At 41.9% G+C, this 15,589-nt stretch overlaps 1 protein-coding gene across 11 annotated transcripts; it reads left to right on the top strand.

Moving 5' to 3' along the window:
- Positions 1–377: 377 nt before the first annotated feature.
- Gyf (GIGYF family protein Gyf) lies at positions 378–15,242 on the top strand. 11 transcript variants are annotated; one of them, XM_022794763.2, is made up of 13 exons: positions 391–1,103; positions 1,745–1,896; positions 3,295–3,537; positions 5,466–6,249; positions 6,558–6,842; positions 7,368–7,535; positions 8,837–8,992; positions 9,359–9,673; positions 9,948–10,063; positions 10,315–10,916; positions 11,695–12,479; positions 12,798–13,394; positions 13,768–15,242. In XM_022794763.2, exons 3-13 carry the CDS (start codon positions 3,332–3,334, stop codon positions 14,020–14,022), a joined length of 4,269 nt encoding a protein of 1,422 aa, XP_022650498.1. In that variant the 5' UTR covers positions 391–1,103; positions 1,745–1,896; positions 3,295–3,331; the 3' UTR covers positions 14,023–15,242. The 11 variants fall into 11 exon arrangements, with proteins under 11 accessions (XP_022650504.1, XP_022650501.1, XP_022650498.1 ...); XM_086981704.1 differs by having other exon boundaries at positions 391–1,243; positions 3,298–3,537; XM_022794771.2 differs by having other exon boundaries at positions 391–1,243; positions 6,558–6,800.
- Positions 15,243–15,589: the final 347 nt, after the last annotated feature.

Here is a 15,589-nt window from a genome sequence, read left to right as displayed (position 1 = left end):
TAATATGCGCTTTTCGTCATCATCGTCGGAAGCACATATTGCCTTTATTAGCTTTTATAAAGTGCGCTCCAAGTGTGATAAGTCAGTTGCTAATACGCAGCTGTAGAGTTTCTCAATTAGTGATACCGTCCATTATAATAAATCATCCTTTTATTTTTTGCTGTAAGGATTTTGGAGAGCAAGAGCGCTGACAAATGTTTCAGATTCGTTTCTAACATCGACACGTTTCGCTCGACTCAACGACAGTGGCAACTAATTTCGGTGGCATGCTATTGGTACGCTACCGAACTTCAAAATTCGCGCCACAGCCGTCCGCCGTGTGTCGGGCGAGCAGAAGACCGCCCGGGTGGCCCAAGGACGTCACAGCAGAAATCATCATACGATGACCAGAACAAACGTTCGTATGTTTGGGATTAAGTGCGAGTGCGTACCTGTGATTTACATTTGCCTTGGAAAAGTGGCACATTTGTACCTGTGAAACAAACGCATTGCTCGAAAGTCGTCTTCGAGTTCACACCCTCTGTAGTTAGTAGTGTTCAGGCTCGCGTTTACAATTGGTGATCGTAGTTCGTATAATGATGTGCTATTAGTATACGATAATCCAGTGAAGCTGTCTTGTTTTCTCGATATGTTTATTACTCACTGTATAGTAGCTGTTCGACCCGGGCCGGTAAGGCCGATAAGATGTGATACGCTGGGATACAGCTGCTTTGCCAGCCACTCTGCTAGGAGTGTGGCACACATTAATCACCGTACCGTCGACAGAAACAGTTCTACACTGGTCTACCTACTGACTGACTATCGTCATGTGCAGAGGCGGTTACGCCATGCTGTTGTTTCGTTAGTTCTGATCCTGGTTTAGTCGTCAGTTTGTAGGACCTCATCCGATGTTTTGAGCATGGCCTCTGGTAGCCAAGCAGGCAAGCGCAATGTCTTGCGTGCGTGACCTCCTCGAGGTGTGGCCTGCTCGGGTTGTAAATAAGACAATTAATCATGGATATGATGATGATGACCATGATGATGATGACAATAATACCAATGACACATGTGGATTGTAGTAAGGACCAAGGCAAGAAGGAACGGGTCGAAACTCCGCGGGATCTGTAAGTCAGAAAAAGCACGCGCTGGTTTCGCTCGCTGACTCACCTGGCAGTGCCAGCTCGAACGCGTTTGGTAGTCTTCGTCGATCTGAAACGCTGTTGCTGTTCGTAGCAGGCACACGTCTGCGCTCGATCTGTGAATGGTGAAGCTGCCATTTAACTAACAACAAAACTACGACGCGGTTGTCGCGCTCTCTAAATAAAAAAGGATCTTTTTTCTTGTTCCTCATTCTACCCCTAGCACCCATCTATTGTATCGAATTTGGCTCTTGTATAGTGTAGTTAGTTGATCATTGCTAGCTAATCTGTATGTGGTGATCGTATCCCTCGCTGGCCCGCTGCAATTTCCCGCTAAAGTCACATATAGTAAAACGGACACAGTATCATTTTAGCTTTTTATTCTGGTATACACAGATCTTTTGCACAGAGAAGACAATGAACGTGCGGTCATCCGTTAATTCAGAGTTGGTTTCTCCTTGAAGTTTGGCAAAGCGTCGACGATATTCATTTGCTCATTATTTTTGATCCCATTGAGTTAGTATAATCGTACGGTTACTGAAGTTGAAGTCAATCATTATGGCGAGATTCAGATGAGTGAAATCCAATTTATTATGATAACGTTTCCAACCCTTCCAAAAATCTAGCCACAACTCCAATTCGTTACGAACTCGGTTCAATACGACAATCGGCTACGACCAGATCAAGCCAAAGGATATCGGATTATCGGGGCTTTCAGCGTTTTGTGCCAGTACCAAGCCTCTATTGGGTCGCGCCTCGTTGCCGAGTATATAAAAAGGTAAATAGAGAACCAAGAGTAGTAACAGCGACGGCTTCTATCGGATTGTCGATTATTTCTTCGTGCGTGTGGCGATGCAGCAACAGCAGCAGCAGTAGCAGCAGTATTCTATGGCCAAACAGATGAGTTGTGAGCGAGCAGGCAAGCGCTGATAAATGTCGTTCTAGCCGCCGTCGTTTCTGACCTAGAAGCGACGGCGAAAGAAACCATATGGTTGATTCGTTGGTTACACGGTTACTCCGTTCGTACTGGCCGGTAGCCGTAACCTGTTTTTGTTTAGTAGATTTCAATGAGGCCGATGACGACAATCTAATGCGTCACTTTAAACGACGTAACATTTCAATATGCTATGGCTCGAGTGGATTCAGTCGCAGAAGAAAGACAGATCCAGATACAACGTTTTATATTCAGTCGAAATAATTTAATTGCTATTAATAACAACAATAATATCGATAATAACAGCAAAACATATAAACTCAAGGTCATGTTTTGCAGTCTTCGCGGACGTACGCTATAAGTATTTGCATTTATATTCCGCACGCATGTATTCGGGTTTCAGTCGTGGAGTGTAATTTTTGCTTTATTGGCCAAAAGTAAAATTGTGTACGGCCAGCAGCATTTATCAGCAATTAACGGTTATGATACATAGAAATTTAAAAAAACGAATGGTCAATAACTCGATAGTAGTTCGTCAGTTGTTTGGTGGGAAATACATATATGGCAAGACGGCTTCAGTAGGTAATAGGTATGGTTCCTCCATAGTAGGTTATATTTTGTGTTATGAGGTGACAGACATTTGTCGATCAAGGCAGTTTTCTACACCATGGTTAGATATTTTTTACAGAGGACATCAGTCCACGTTTAGCGCACCTTTGGTTGGTGCATAATCGTTGAAGTTAATGGCCGACGCTACTTCGCCAAAATTGCCATCGTTTAAGCAATCTAATACCATAAACATGCCTTCCACATATTACCGAACCGATTCAAATAGCATCTACATCTAGATCGATGTACGCAATATTGCGAGTACAATTTGTGTGTTACATTCCAGCAGGAGATGCCAGAGTAGCCATAGATTTATACTGCATTACCATATTATACCAGATATGATAAGGCACTGTGCATCACAATAAAATAGAACGTTTCTATGATATATATTCTTGTACCGTCACTTAGTCGTGAACGCCGTCTAAGGACGATGGCGGCAACGATAGCAACATCATCTAGGTGAGCTATAACCTTAGCCCAATGGGACCTGCCTAGATATACAGAAGAACTAACAAGTGTGCGTTCTGTGTGTTTGATACGTTATGTGCTGGTATGTCTGTTCTTGGGTCCATCTGCAACCACTTCAACAACGCCTGCGAAAACAACTGCCATTATCGCTGAGCCTGTCAGTAGTCCCAACCAGGATTAGGAGAAGTTTACGGAAGCAATGGCAGATACAACGTGTTCGATCAAGTTTGGGCCTGAGTGGCTGCGTGTACTAAGTGACGCCGGCGGAACTGGGGGCGGGAATAGCCTCCAGCCGCAGTCAGCTGGCGGCTCTGGTGGATCCCAGAGTTCGGGTTCTCTTAACTCGCTGAACTCTATCTCTGGTCATCATGGTCCACCTCGAAAGTATCCGCTCGCACGATATCGGTTAGTAAAGATGTTTACGACGCCAATAACGTAGTGATGTGAATTTAGCTCCGAACGAGAAGTTAGGGGCAAATCAGCGTAAACAGGCAGAAACGACGTCCAAAATAAGTACAAGGATAGTACAAGGATTGCTTTCAAAATTATTATGTCGTACCAGCTCAGTGGAACGTTACTAAGAGCTGCCTGCAATGCGCGACGTTTTATATTAAGTATATGAAATACCCTTATATTTTGTCTTAGCCACGATACCATTATTGTAATGTTTTTGAGTAAATACGTTAATCTAGTTAAAGTCCTTTCTTGTTGATGAAATGTAGTTGGTTAATATTATAAGCTTTCGCCTTACGTATTTAGTACACTACTACTTACCTAATTTTTTCAATAAAAAGCAATATATTTTATTAAACAGGGTCGACACGGTTAATCTATTTGATTAGTTCAAGGTTATAGGTACGTGTTTCGAAGGGAGGACAACCCAATTGAAGTAGGTCAAAAGTATTAAACTGAATTAGATTTATGTTTCATGTATTCAAGCGGAAACGTACGCCGAACACTGCCGCAAAACAATTCCTTTAAAATCTCTGGTTGCTGTTCAATGTTTTCAGCAGTTACCGCTTTCAGCTGGCGTTTTTTATAAAACTGACTCGATTAGAAAGCCATTAGGGAAATCGGACAGACATTGTGAGCTGTTTTGATTAACACGGTAATTATGTGTATATTTCGGTAGAAGTTTGTAATTACTCGTAAAAACTATTTCCTTATTAGAGCGAATGTATGCTGTTGGTTCAGAATTGTTGTTCATACCGACCAGAGGACTAAGACGCGCGATTAGAATTCTGCGGCAATCAAACAAATCAATGCTTAGTGTTTTGTGTTCAATTCCACTGCTGTTAAGCATTGCTCAGAATTGCTCTGGCTGGCTACCAGCATGAAACGAAATACGTCTATAACCCGTTCCGAATTTAGACAATCTCATCACAAGTCCTTATATTTAGGGGGTAAACGCATTACTGCTGCACCATAATGAGGAAGCCGTGCCCGACGTCTATTAAAGTATTGTATATACCGTAGAAAGTTCTAAATGAATTCCCATTCATCTATGTAGCCACAACCTACGACATTTGCTAGTGCTTTGCTGTTTTATATAAATAGTTTTTGTGCGCCTTGCTTTAGAACTAACAGTTGTTCTTGTGAATACGTAGCTTTTATAATTATCTATATTATAAGCGTGATAAGCATCTCATTATAATTTGGTAAAATGATTAATGGGAATGAAACAGCAACTAGCATTAAGCGGTTCCAAAACGATATCGTCTCTATTGGGCAAGATAAAAACCGTCACAACTCGCTTAAGTCAGTCGTGCGGCTTCTGTTTGAGCCAGACTAAACTACTAGATATGACCTCCGTCCCTAAAAGTACTTCGGTACACGGTTCTTAACGTGTGCAGTCAGACATCTAAGTTAATGTGCTGACGTTTAACATTTACAAATTGAGATGTAGGAGTTTGCTGGTCTCGCTTAATGTGCCCTTTTAGAGAATGCACCCAGTAATGTGTTAGAGTCATACGCAAAAGATACTGGAAAAGAGCCGCAGTTGTTACTTGAACTTGTTACATTTTTCAAATAGTCATTCGTGTGAAGAAAAAATATACCATCATATCGTTTGGTGTGGCTAGCGACTCTTGTAGTAGTAATCACACATAAATAGAATTGCAGAATTACACGACTCACGGTCTGAAGGGCCATGTATGGCCTAATAAAAAATGACACTGTTATAGGACGAGAAATCGTTTAAAACGCTGCACTTGGACATCTCTATTACTAAACGTATTGTGTCTCATTTCCACTTGATGAATTATTTTTGCATCTATGTCCACGAGCTCTTGACTTAGTTTCCTTTAAATTTATTCCAAAATACCTACTTCCAGGTACGGCAAAGAGGAAATGATCGCTATTTACGAGCAGTCATTGTATGGCGACTATTCGCCACCGCCTACAATGCCTCCTGGAAATAATAAGCCTAATTTCGAAGGCGTCTGGGTGGATCGCGGCCAGACACCGCGTTCATTAACGGCAATGTCTGATGAGGAGCAACGTTTGTGGGCATTTCACCGTTTACCCCATTCTACGACTCGGGGCAGGGGTCGAGGCTTCGGCTCTGTCGGCGGCGGTGCCGGAAGCTCGTCATCGACGACCGGCGGTTGGACGTTGTCGGGTCAGGGTAGTAGCGGACATGGGCAGCAATCCATAACGCGAAACTGGCGCTCGACAAGTAGCACGAGCCAGCAATATGCATCCGATCGCGGGGGGCCGATGCGGGATCGAAGTGGTTCCGGTGCGACGCAGGGAAGTCAAAGTGTCTACAACAGCGGGGGCAGTAGTAGTGGAAGCAATAGCAGCGGGCCCTGGCGGAGGAACTCGCAAGCGTCCCAACAACAACAACAGCAGCAGCAGCAGCATCCGCAACCATCGCAACAACAACAATTGCATCACAGTCCACCTCAACAGTACCAACAGCCGGTGAATAACAAAGACCCACATCAAATAAGTGAAGGCGGCAGCCATAGTAACAACACAGGAAGCGGCGACAGCTTAAATACTAGTAACGGAAACAATTCAAATAGTCACAAAAGTAACAGCGGCAATGCTAACAGCTGCAGCACCAGCAAGAACAAAAACAACAGCAGCAATAATGACAGCGATGATAGTAAGGTACTTCTTCTACTTCTACTGCCTTTACGTCTACTACTGCGAAAGATAACTACTTGATTGAATTAGTAAACACTAGAGGGCTGGTCTGTTTATTTGCCTTTTGTTCATACACTAAATGAAACTTCGATTACGAGCTCAGCTAACGAATTGACTTAGCGAAGACAATGATTGCCAAAATATTTATGGACGGATTGACCTTTATTTTGTAATACGTCCCTTAGCCTGTAACGCAGCGATTGTCCATATATACTGTAATATATTTTCGTTCTGTATAATCATCGTTTAATTTTCATGATCTGCTTTTTCAGGTTCCGGAATGGGCGGACGATACTTTAGCAGGTTCAGATAGTGTTGACGCAACAGACCAAGTAGGGTCATTTGATGAACGAGGTGGTTTCCTTGGTGGACCTCAATCGCATGTTAATAGCGGATCGCCGTTACTCAATTCAGTTTCGTCCGGCTCCGTCAGGAGTATTCATCATCCCAGTATAAGTCCAAACGCGAGTCGTCAGGGGCCACAACAACTTCAACGTTCATTGTCTAACGTCGAGGTTAGAGGCTCGCGTACATTCAGTAGGGAATTGTCAGCAGTGGTACGTTCTTTAATATAGTTTGTAGAAATGCCGTAATGCATCATTGTAAATAATAAAACGCAAAAATACCCGCTTGTACTTGCTCGAATTTATGAAGCCCTATTTTTGGCATGTTCCAAAACCAATAATATATTTCACTTTTTTTTTTTTATTTTATGGGAGTATTTTATGGGAGACGCTTTAGGGTCTTGAAACAAAAAAAAGTGATGCATTGATCCTCTCAGCGATAAGTGTCCTCGAGCAATCTCTATTACGACTTTCAATGCTGACTGACTTGTGGAACGGTTCCATTAGCCACTAGTTTAACCTTTATGGTTCAACCATTGATTCTTTGCGATAATGTGATGAAAGTTTCTTCACGTCTTTATCTACGGTTGTATTTATTAGCTCTCACCAGTTGTGAACACGTGCGATAAGTAAAGGCTTACAAAACATGCTCATGCTATAGAAAGGGCTCATCCGTGTCTCTGAATAAATAATTCGTTACTAAGAGTTTGTATGTTCTTGGCATTATTTTCTTTATAGGGTGGTTATTCGTCGAAGGTAGAGTCATTTTCACGTGAGTCCACTGTTCCTGCTGTTATAAGGGTCCCTTCAGATAGAGGACTTGATGCGAATACCCCGGTAACAAGTTCATCAGGCTCGAGCCACGCGTCGCCCCCTCAGCCACAAGCCATCGACGACAATAGCCAGGTAAAACACAATAATATTCTTTCAGTTCTGAGGCGTGTATCTTCCGGGCTTATTAACGTTCTATTGCGAACAACAATGTAGTATTTTGCTGCTAATAAGTTTAAGTTTATTTTCATTCAGCAGCTGTCAAGACCATCCGCTTTCTAAAAAAAATATCTTCGCTCTTGCTTTGTTAACCGGTTATTTAAGAGTTCCTATTATCACGAGGAGTTTGTTAAACTTTATCACGTTTCTACATTGCTTGTATTTATAGGTAGTACTGTAAATACATTTCGGCTGTTATTCTTACACTAATCCTTTACTGGAAACCATGATTTTTATGAAAAACAGGTTGAATAGTTTAAACACAGAGTATATATACGTACTGTGGCTCTAAAAAGATTACTTAGTAAATACCTTTCGTAATGTTACCTCTTTAGAAAAAAACGTGTTATCAAGAAGTATGGCTTAAGTTATTTTGGGTGCTTATAGGCCTTACGTTATTTATATGCTATTATATATTTATATGCTATGTATATTTATATGCTTATAGGCCTTATTTTCAATAATATAAACATTACGAGTGCTACAATCATATCTATTTTAAAGTCAACAAACTACATGTGGGCGACACTTTGTCTTCAAGTTTAAATATAATGAAATCTGCAAAAGTACCTTGGGTTGAGCCCCAATCACAATTAGTTATTTCCTTTAATGCGCCAATTTTTATTTTTTTACTTTAACCCGTGCCCTACAAGCGCGCAAAAATGTCGCTAATCTGTTTCTGTTTTCTAATCTGTTTTTACCAAGCCTCGGATATCATATGCTTTGAAGCATCAAGCAGAATTAAATTTTCACAAGTTCCGCCCAAATGTAAGCCAGACAATTGTACTTTAGTTTACTTCAAAGTGTCTTTTTTTAACCGACCTCAATGATTCATTTTGCGATGTCAAATTATCCCAAATGCCAAATAGACGCAGTAGTTTTACGCATTCTAACTATTGTTAAATTATTGCCATATACATTTGAGACACACCAGCAATGCAATACGCGCATTAATTTAAACTATTTGTGTGTGCATAATGGTCATGTGCGTTGTGTATGAGACAGCTTCTTATCACCTTGCCATCCTTTGAACTTAATCGTCATTATCTTTCCAGGATTACATTCCTGTGTTTGTACTCATGCGGCTGTTTACAGTTCATTACCGTTGTTATAGCTTATATACCCATATTGATTGGTGTAGTTATGTGCGGTATGCTGATGATTGGGCTGGCTTGTTGATTTGTGCTTGTTTTTTGCCCTGTGGTGATCTGTTGCAGCCTACTCTAGCTGCTTCAATGGTCGCCAGTAGTCACTGCAGTGATAGGGACAGTTCCATTTTCCCCGATGCTACTGCAGGTACGCCAACGACTGCCCACTGGCATTCCCACTGTCCACAAATCATGCCTCAACCTCAACAACAAACCCCCCCTCGAGTAAGTTCCCTGTCCTGTATTGCAAGACAAACGAAAGCTAGCGCTGTTATTTTACAGTATAATCACACTATTATCACAACAAATACTACTAACAGACAAACGGAAATAACGAGAGAACAAGAAATTAAACAAGATGCAAACGCATAGTTGCCAAAACAAGGTAAGGCGCTTTCATCCCACATTACAGTCCCGCTCAAACCGTTTAAATAAGTACGTCTGATATAGAAACAGGTTTCTTTAACATGATCCGACAAACGGTCCGCTTGCTATGTGTTGTAATATTAAGTAGCTGTTGTTTTGTCAAGTTACTGATGCGCTTTAATGCGATTTGTTTCCGGTTGTGTTTGTTTCTTTTACTTTCGATAGGTCGACCCCGTAGTTCAATTGTCTCCATCTGTAATTGGCAACGTTGGTCAGTCTAATGGCATATGCGATTGTAACGGACAACCTTCACCTGCAGGATGCCCAGTAAGCTGTGCTGACACTATGCTGTGTAGTACTACTTCTGTAAACCCAGCTGCAAACGATATGTGGTACTACAAAGATCCACAGGGTGTTATTCAAGGGCCGTTCACAAGTGTTGATATGGTTGACTGGTGTAGACAGGGCTATTTCCACGACGGGCTCGAATGCAGGCGAGCCTGTGACAGTATTTTCAGCCCGCTTGGTTTAATGAAAAAGGTAATCATTCGCTTTTAGTTCAGAATACGACTAAGTTTGGACTAGTTCATATATGTAACCTAATCTTAACATATTCAAGCATATTATGAATCTGACTTCACTTGATGTTGTTAGATGGGAGTGCTAAAAATGAAGAAAAATCTTACTAATAAAAAAGCGTTAGCAACATTATTTTCAATAAAATTATTATTTTTATGCAATATATGTACCCGCATTTTCACTTGTACGTAAGCTTTCGGTTGGAAACAATCAACTCTGACGTTTACTGTTTTAGGCATGGAATGGGCATATTCCGTTTATGGCGTCAACATTTCTGCCGCCTATAACCAGCCCATTGTTTGGGCCTCCCATTCCGACTTCGGTTCATAATAACCAACAGCACATGCACAGGTACGTAGAAAAGATTGTTGTTATGTTTAGTTTACTTATTACCACCACTATCTACATATTATTTTAAGTGCTATGGATTTTTATTAAACAAATAACGAAACGTCCATGTTACTATATCATCTTCTTTGAACGAAAAAGCCACACTTTACTCTATTACATTGCTGCTTTTGCTTTCGATGTTGTTATGTATAATTCAAAATTGTTACTTTCTACTAATTGTTTACCGGGTTTGCCTGTGGGATAAATTACAGTGTATTCGGAGGAACTAACACGCCGATGGGTGGAAGTGTTGGCGGTAACACTATAGGTGCTTTTTTTTCCGGGGTTCCAAATGCCACCCACGTGCTATTGTCCCCGCACGCACACGGGGGTCATATGGGAGCCGCTCTTTCGCCTAGAAGCGTTGGACTCAACACCCTTGACCAACAACAAATCGTTACCCCAAATGGAATCATGACACAACAGCAACAGCTGCCTCATTCCGAGGCACAACTTCATCATCAGGGTACTTCACAGCTGCAGCAACTGTTTGGATCGGTGCGAAGTTCCGATGTTGTCAGTCTCAACGAGCGGCACGCAAATATGCTAACGGCTTCCGTAACTACTGCAGCATCTGGTTTGCCAAGTGGCATGCCACCTCAGCTTAGTACTCACAGCCAGAGTCAAACGGGATGTGACCGACTTCTACCAGTTGGAAACGTAGGCGGTGTTGTGTCCGCTGGCAGCCATTCCTCTTCGCTGATGTCTTCACCCACGAGAAATGTTTCGAGTGGAAAGATGGTGTTGTCACCTGTGACAGACGCGATCCAACGAAACATTCACGACCCGCACAAATCTAATAATAATTGTCATGGTAAGTAAAGTAGAAAACTAAAGTGGCCATTTGTTTATTTGCCAGAAGAGTTAAACACCTGGTATTAAAGACCCAAATACAGGGTTGTTACTAGAAAAATGAAATAACGGATGTTGATTATGCGCTTCCTTTAAATTGCGTTTTCATACTAAAATATTCTAAGTTGAATTACTGTAGGATGTCAAATATCCTAGCTAATTTTTCGCCCTATAGGTATTTCACTGGGCTTGATTATATACATCGATTGTACAATCATGCGAAATTTGGCTTCAGATAACGACTCTTAGACTTTACGTCGGTGAAGTCCATATAGATTGCCGCACCAGTTGAATGGTAGTATGTGAGAAAGTACAGAAATCACCCATTAGCATAGTGCAAACCTTGAAAGATTTCATCGCGCAGTACAATTGCACTGACTCATCCTGGTTCACGTTCCCGTCTTGACCATGTAAACTTGGTAAACCAACTTGCCCCATATTTGCGATATTGTTTTTACTCTTTTCAGGCTAGCAGCAGAAACGCATAAATTGGCACCAGTTAACTCAGTCAACGAATCAGAACGAGAGTCTGTAGAACATTATCCACTTAGTAAAATAAAATAGACTTCACTTTTCACTTTGTTTCCACTTGTAGCCGTATGTCTATGAATAGTTCGACGGAGCAGACGTAACTACTTTGTGTATTGTACCGTAACGACCGATCATTTCTAAACATCTTTAAAAAAAACGAAAATATCGATTGGTGTTTTTGTGATTTGTCTCTGTTGTTGTTTACGCAGAGGAATTGATAACAACTCCTGCGGGAAACGCGCTACTGGGGAGCGGCGATGATGTTTGTGATCCTGCAGCGATTAGTGGCCACGTATTACATTCAGCCGTAGGCGATAACAACAATGGGATTAGTCTGAATAGCTCATCGTTGGCGAAAGACTTGTTATTATCGAGTTCTGGTTCAGTAACTACGTCAGCGTGGTATTCATCAGATAGTCATTCTCAGGTCGCGCCAGCTCAACAGCGTTCATCACTTTTAAACGCTATCAACGAAAATCTACAAATTACACGGCTACAGGCCGCAAGTGACGTGGTACGACAACACGTTCAAGAGAAAAACGAACGGAATATGGCCAGTGATCATTCACCATTATCAGTTAGCCGCCAATCACTGCCATCAGGTGAGCAACTTCAGCAATCGGCAGCGACACCCCTACTGAACGACACGAAAAAGAACGTCAGCGGCGTTTCTAATTTGACGGTTACCACCGGAGGGGGTGCAGGCAGCAATGCGACGACAGCCGGTAATAAGAGAAAGAAGGAGCGGCGGGACAAAAAAGCGACGGTTCCTGTTGCCGCTACGGCCATAAACGACAGAGAGAAAGCAGGTAACACACAAACAGTATCGACGAGCAGTAACAACAAAAACACCAGGAATCGAACTGGAGGTGATGATGGTACTCAACGAGGCACTGTGGCCAGCAAGGAAAGCAAAAAGCAGCAGCAACAACAACAGCTCAAAGATCAGCAAGATTCTCCATTGTTAGATTGGAATGATGATTATCGGGGTGGGGTAAGACTTTGCTTTTTTGAGCTTTGGTTTTATAGAAACAAACGTTTTATAGCCAGAAATAACCATTGTATTGTTGCTGTCAGCACCAATGATCATAAGATGTCTAGCAATTTAAACGTTGGAGCCGTTTTTAGATTGAGTTGGTAATCACTTCAAATCAGACATTTGAAATAGTTAACTTTATTTTGTATTATTTACCCTTTTGTTCTTTTAGTTGAAACGCGGGAAAATCTCGCGTGTGAGCAGGGTTTTGCTATCCCATAGCTGTTTTCTGTCGTTTTTTCTTACGTTCCTTCGAATTCATTGTTGCTGTTGTAGGATCACGAGCGGGAATCTGAATTGATAGTACCCGCGCCAGCGCCTGCAGTGCCTGCCTGGGGCGCTCGGGCCGAATGGGCAGCCGATAGGTGTGCTCCAACGCCAAGTTTAGGCGAGATTCAACGCGCCGAGGAAGAACGAGCACAACATGAACGCGCGCAGCGTCAACGAGAGGCTGCTCGAAGCGGTTGCACAACAGTTGGTGCCCGGACCTGGGCCAGTGCTATAGCCCCGACGAAGTCGTTCGAACAGATTCAAAAAGAAGAGGCTTCGCGAGTGATACCCAATCATGTTTCGGCAATAAAATCGCCCCAGTCAAGCAGGACAACGCAGTCGACGCTCATATCAACTGCCGTAGCAAACGGTCTCGTATCATCCCACCAGGCCAGCAAAGTTGCAATATGTTTTCAACAGCAACAAACTCCACTTAAATCGAATTCCGCGTCACCAGTGGCGCCTGTGCCTAGAACTTCCCCGCAAACTGCAATTAAGTCACCGCCAGTTTCTGAGGTCGCATCAAATGAACAACAACTGATCGATTGGTGTACCCAAATAACTATGGGCACTAACTCGAAAACGTATCTAGACATACCAACAGTAAGTTTCGGTGTTACTGGCCTATCGCAACAATAAAGACACTTAGGAATTAAGCGTGTAGTGATCGAAATACCACTTTCTTTTTTAGTTTAATAAAGTTTGATTTTCTAGTCTTCGTGCTTACCACATCGTCTAAACACCACTGATTGTTACTTGGCATTTTCTTAAACAATAAGGGTCTCTTACGAATTACTAAAAAGCACTGTCTACTACTTGTATAAACTTAATAGCACCATTTGAGGGAAATAGTATATTGAAAATGTATCGTTAAAATCACAATATTATCATTATGTCGTCTCTGTTTCCCTACGACAACCTAAATATATCACCTCCTTACTAATTTTATCATGCTGTATGCTTTTGTGTGTCCTAGGTGGTATCAATCCTCAAGGATGTCGAATCCGAAGCCGAGATTGAGGACTACGTATCGCAGTTCTTTGGCAATAGCTTAAAGGAACCGCGCCAGTTCGCGCGACAGTTTGTGCAGAAACGAGCGCGTCTTGGTGTTGGCGCCGCATCTACGCAGCCTCGACAGCCAGGATGGTGTACGAACAGTAAGAAGAACCGAAACAGCAACGGTGCCCACAACACCAACAACAATAACAAGACAAACATCAAGAAAGTCTGATGAAGCACACAAGGGGGACAGGATGGTGTAGCGGGAGAAATGTATAATAAGAAGACAACGGCACTAACAATCAGTGTGATACATTCTCTCTCTCTGTCTCTGTATTTGTCCGTGATTTTTGAAAAACTACGTGATTTTTGCATTGAGATTGATTTTGTGCTGCAATCGTTTGGGATATGCTCCCTTTCCTTATAGGCGTCAGATGTAGTACAGGGCGGACTAGGCAAGGTTAGGCTATTTCATGGAGTGTAACCGGCCGATAACCACCTGTTCAGCACACAGACGCCCTATCTTTCTCGTTCCATCTTCGATGACACTGACCCTTTTTCTATTCTCACTTTAATATCAAGAAAAGCTTTTCACCCTCCGCTCGAAGTCGCCGTACAACAGCGTCAGGCCGCTAGACGAAAGTCCGGGATGCAATCTCAGAAAATAAAAAACATTATTAACAGGAATACACGGTCAGATCCTGATACTGACAGTCATGACGAAAGGAGTAGCACGTAGGAACGACGATTACTACATATTTATTTATACTGTAAATATTATTATTATTAAGCCCATATAACTACTTCAAGAAATGGCAAGCATGGATGGCAAAAGCTAGGGGTTGACGAAGGGGGTAAGTTATAGTGCATATATATATATATATATATATATATATATATATATATATATATATATATATATATTTCCGGTTTCCGGTGAACACAACAAATAGAGGAGTCTGTTAGTCTACAGCATCTGAGATGACCCATCCTTGCTTTTCCGTCTGGAAAAACGCGTTATTTATCGTTCTGTTAATTACTAGCCATTAGTGGTGAGGCGACCCGCTACTATTTTTGCTATTATCTAAACTGAAATATTGCTATGCGTTTCTTCTCCAAATGCTATACCCACTGCGCACTTTCGGGCCCACTTCAAAAAAGATTGAAAGGCTGAGGTACAACGAAATGCGAGGCGTGTATGCAGAGTGTTAGAACGCGGATGAAACTGAGTAAATGTAAATGGTAAACGATGTTGACATAAGAAAGTGCCTTGGAGTCCCATGGTATAAGGCCGAAGACAAATTCTCGGTTTGAAGCAAGTAGCGGAGATAGCTGATAGCTAAAATTGATCAGATATAGGTGATAGTAAACGAAAATACCAAAGGTGCGCTGCTAGTAATTCTAAGGGCATTTAGTACGATTTTTACTGAGATAATAATGATGAATTATTAACGGCGCTGTTGTTTTATTCGGCTGTGACTGCGTCATCAGACCTTTTCTAGCGCATAAGCTTGAGCTTACCGTCGCATATGTAATATTTGTCACCCTATAATACGACCGTTTATTAAAGAGTATAAAGGAACACCTGCGAATGATTACCATCAAAGAAGAAAAATGTACAGCGCCATTGCGTCCCACTATATTTTAACACTAGACGAAAGACACAACCTGGCCAACGACAATTAAGCTTCTAAGATCGCTATAGAAGATGTGTCATTGTAATAATACGCAGTGAAATTTAGCAACGATGTGAAATGGAAAAAATACCAAACGCTTAAGTCTAATAAGTAAATGATATA

Source organism: Varroa destructor, unplaced genomic scaffold (assembly GCF_002443255.2).
Source record: "Varroa destructor unplaced genomic scaffold, Vdes_3.0 BEIS01000002.1, whole genome shotgun sequence".
Taxonomy (NCBI): Eukaryota; Metazoa; Arthropoda; class Arachnida; order Mesostigmata; family Varroidae; genus Varroa; species Varroa destructor.
Note: the sequence above shows the minus strand (reverse complement) of the source record. Positions and strands in the feature narration are given on the sequence as shown.

Bases quoted from the DNA above. Each gene is read 5' to 3' on its own strand.
- Gyf (XM_022794769.2), top strand. From the start codon at position 3,332: ATGGCAGATACAACGTGTTCGATCAAGTTTGGGCCTGAGTGGCTGCGT. The intron at 8,993-9,358 runs GTAAGTTCCCTG...TACTTTCGATAG, and splicing joins AACAACAAACCCCCCCTCGA to GTCGACCCCGTAGTTCAATT. The intron at 13,395-13,767 runs GTAAGTTTCGGT...TGTGTGTCCTAG, and splicing joins CGTATCTAGACATACCAACA to GTGGTATCAATCCTCAAGGA.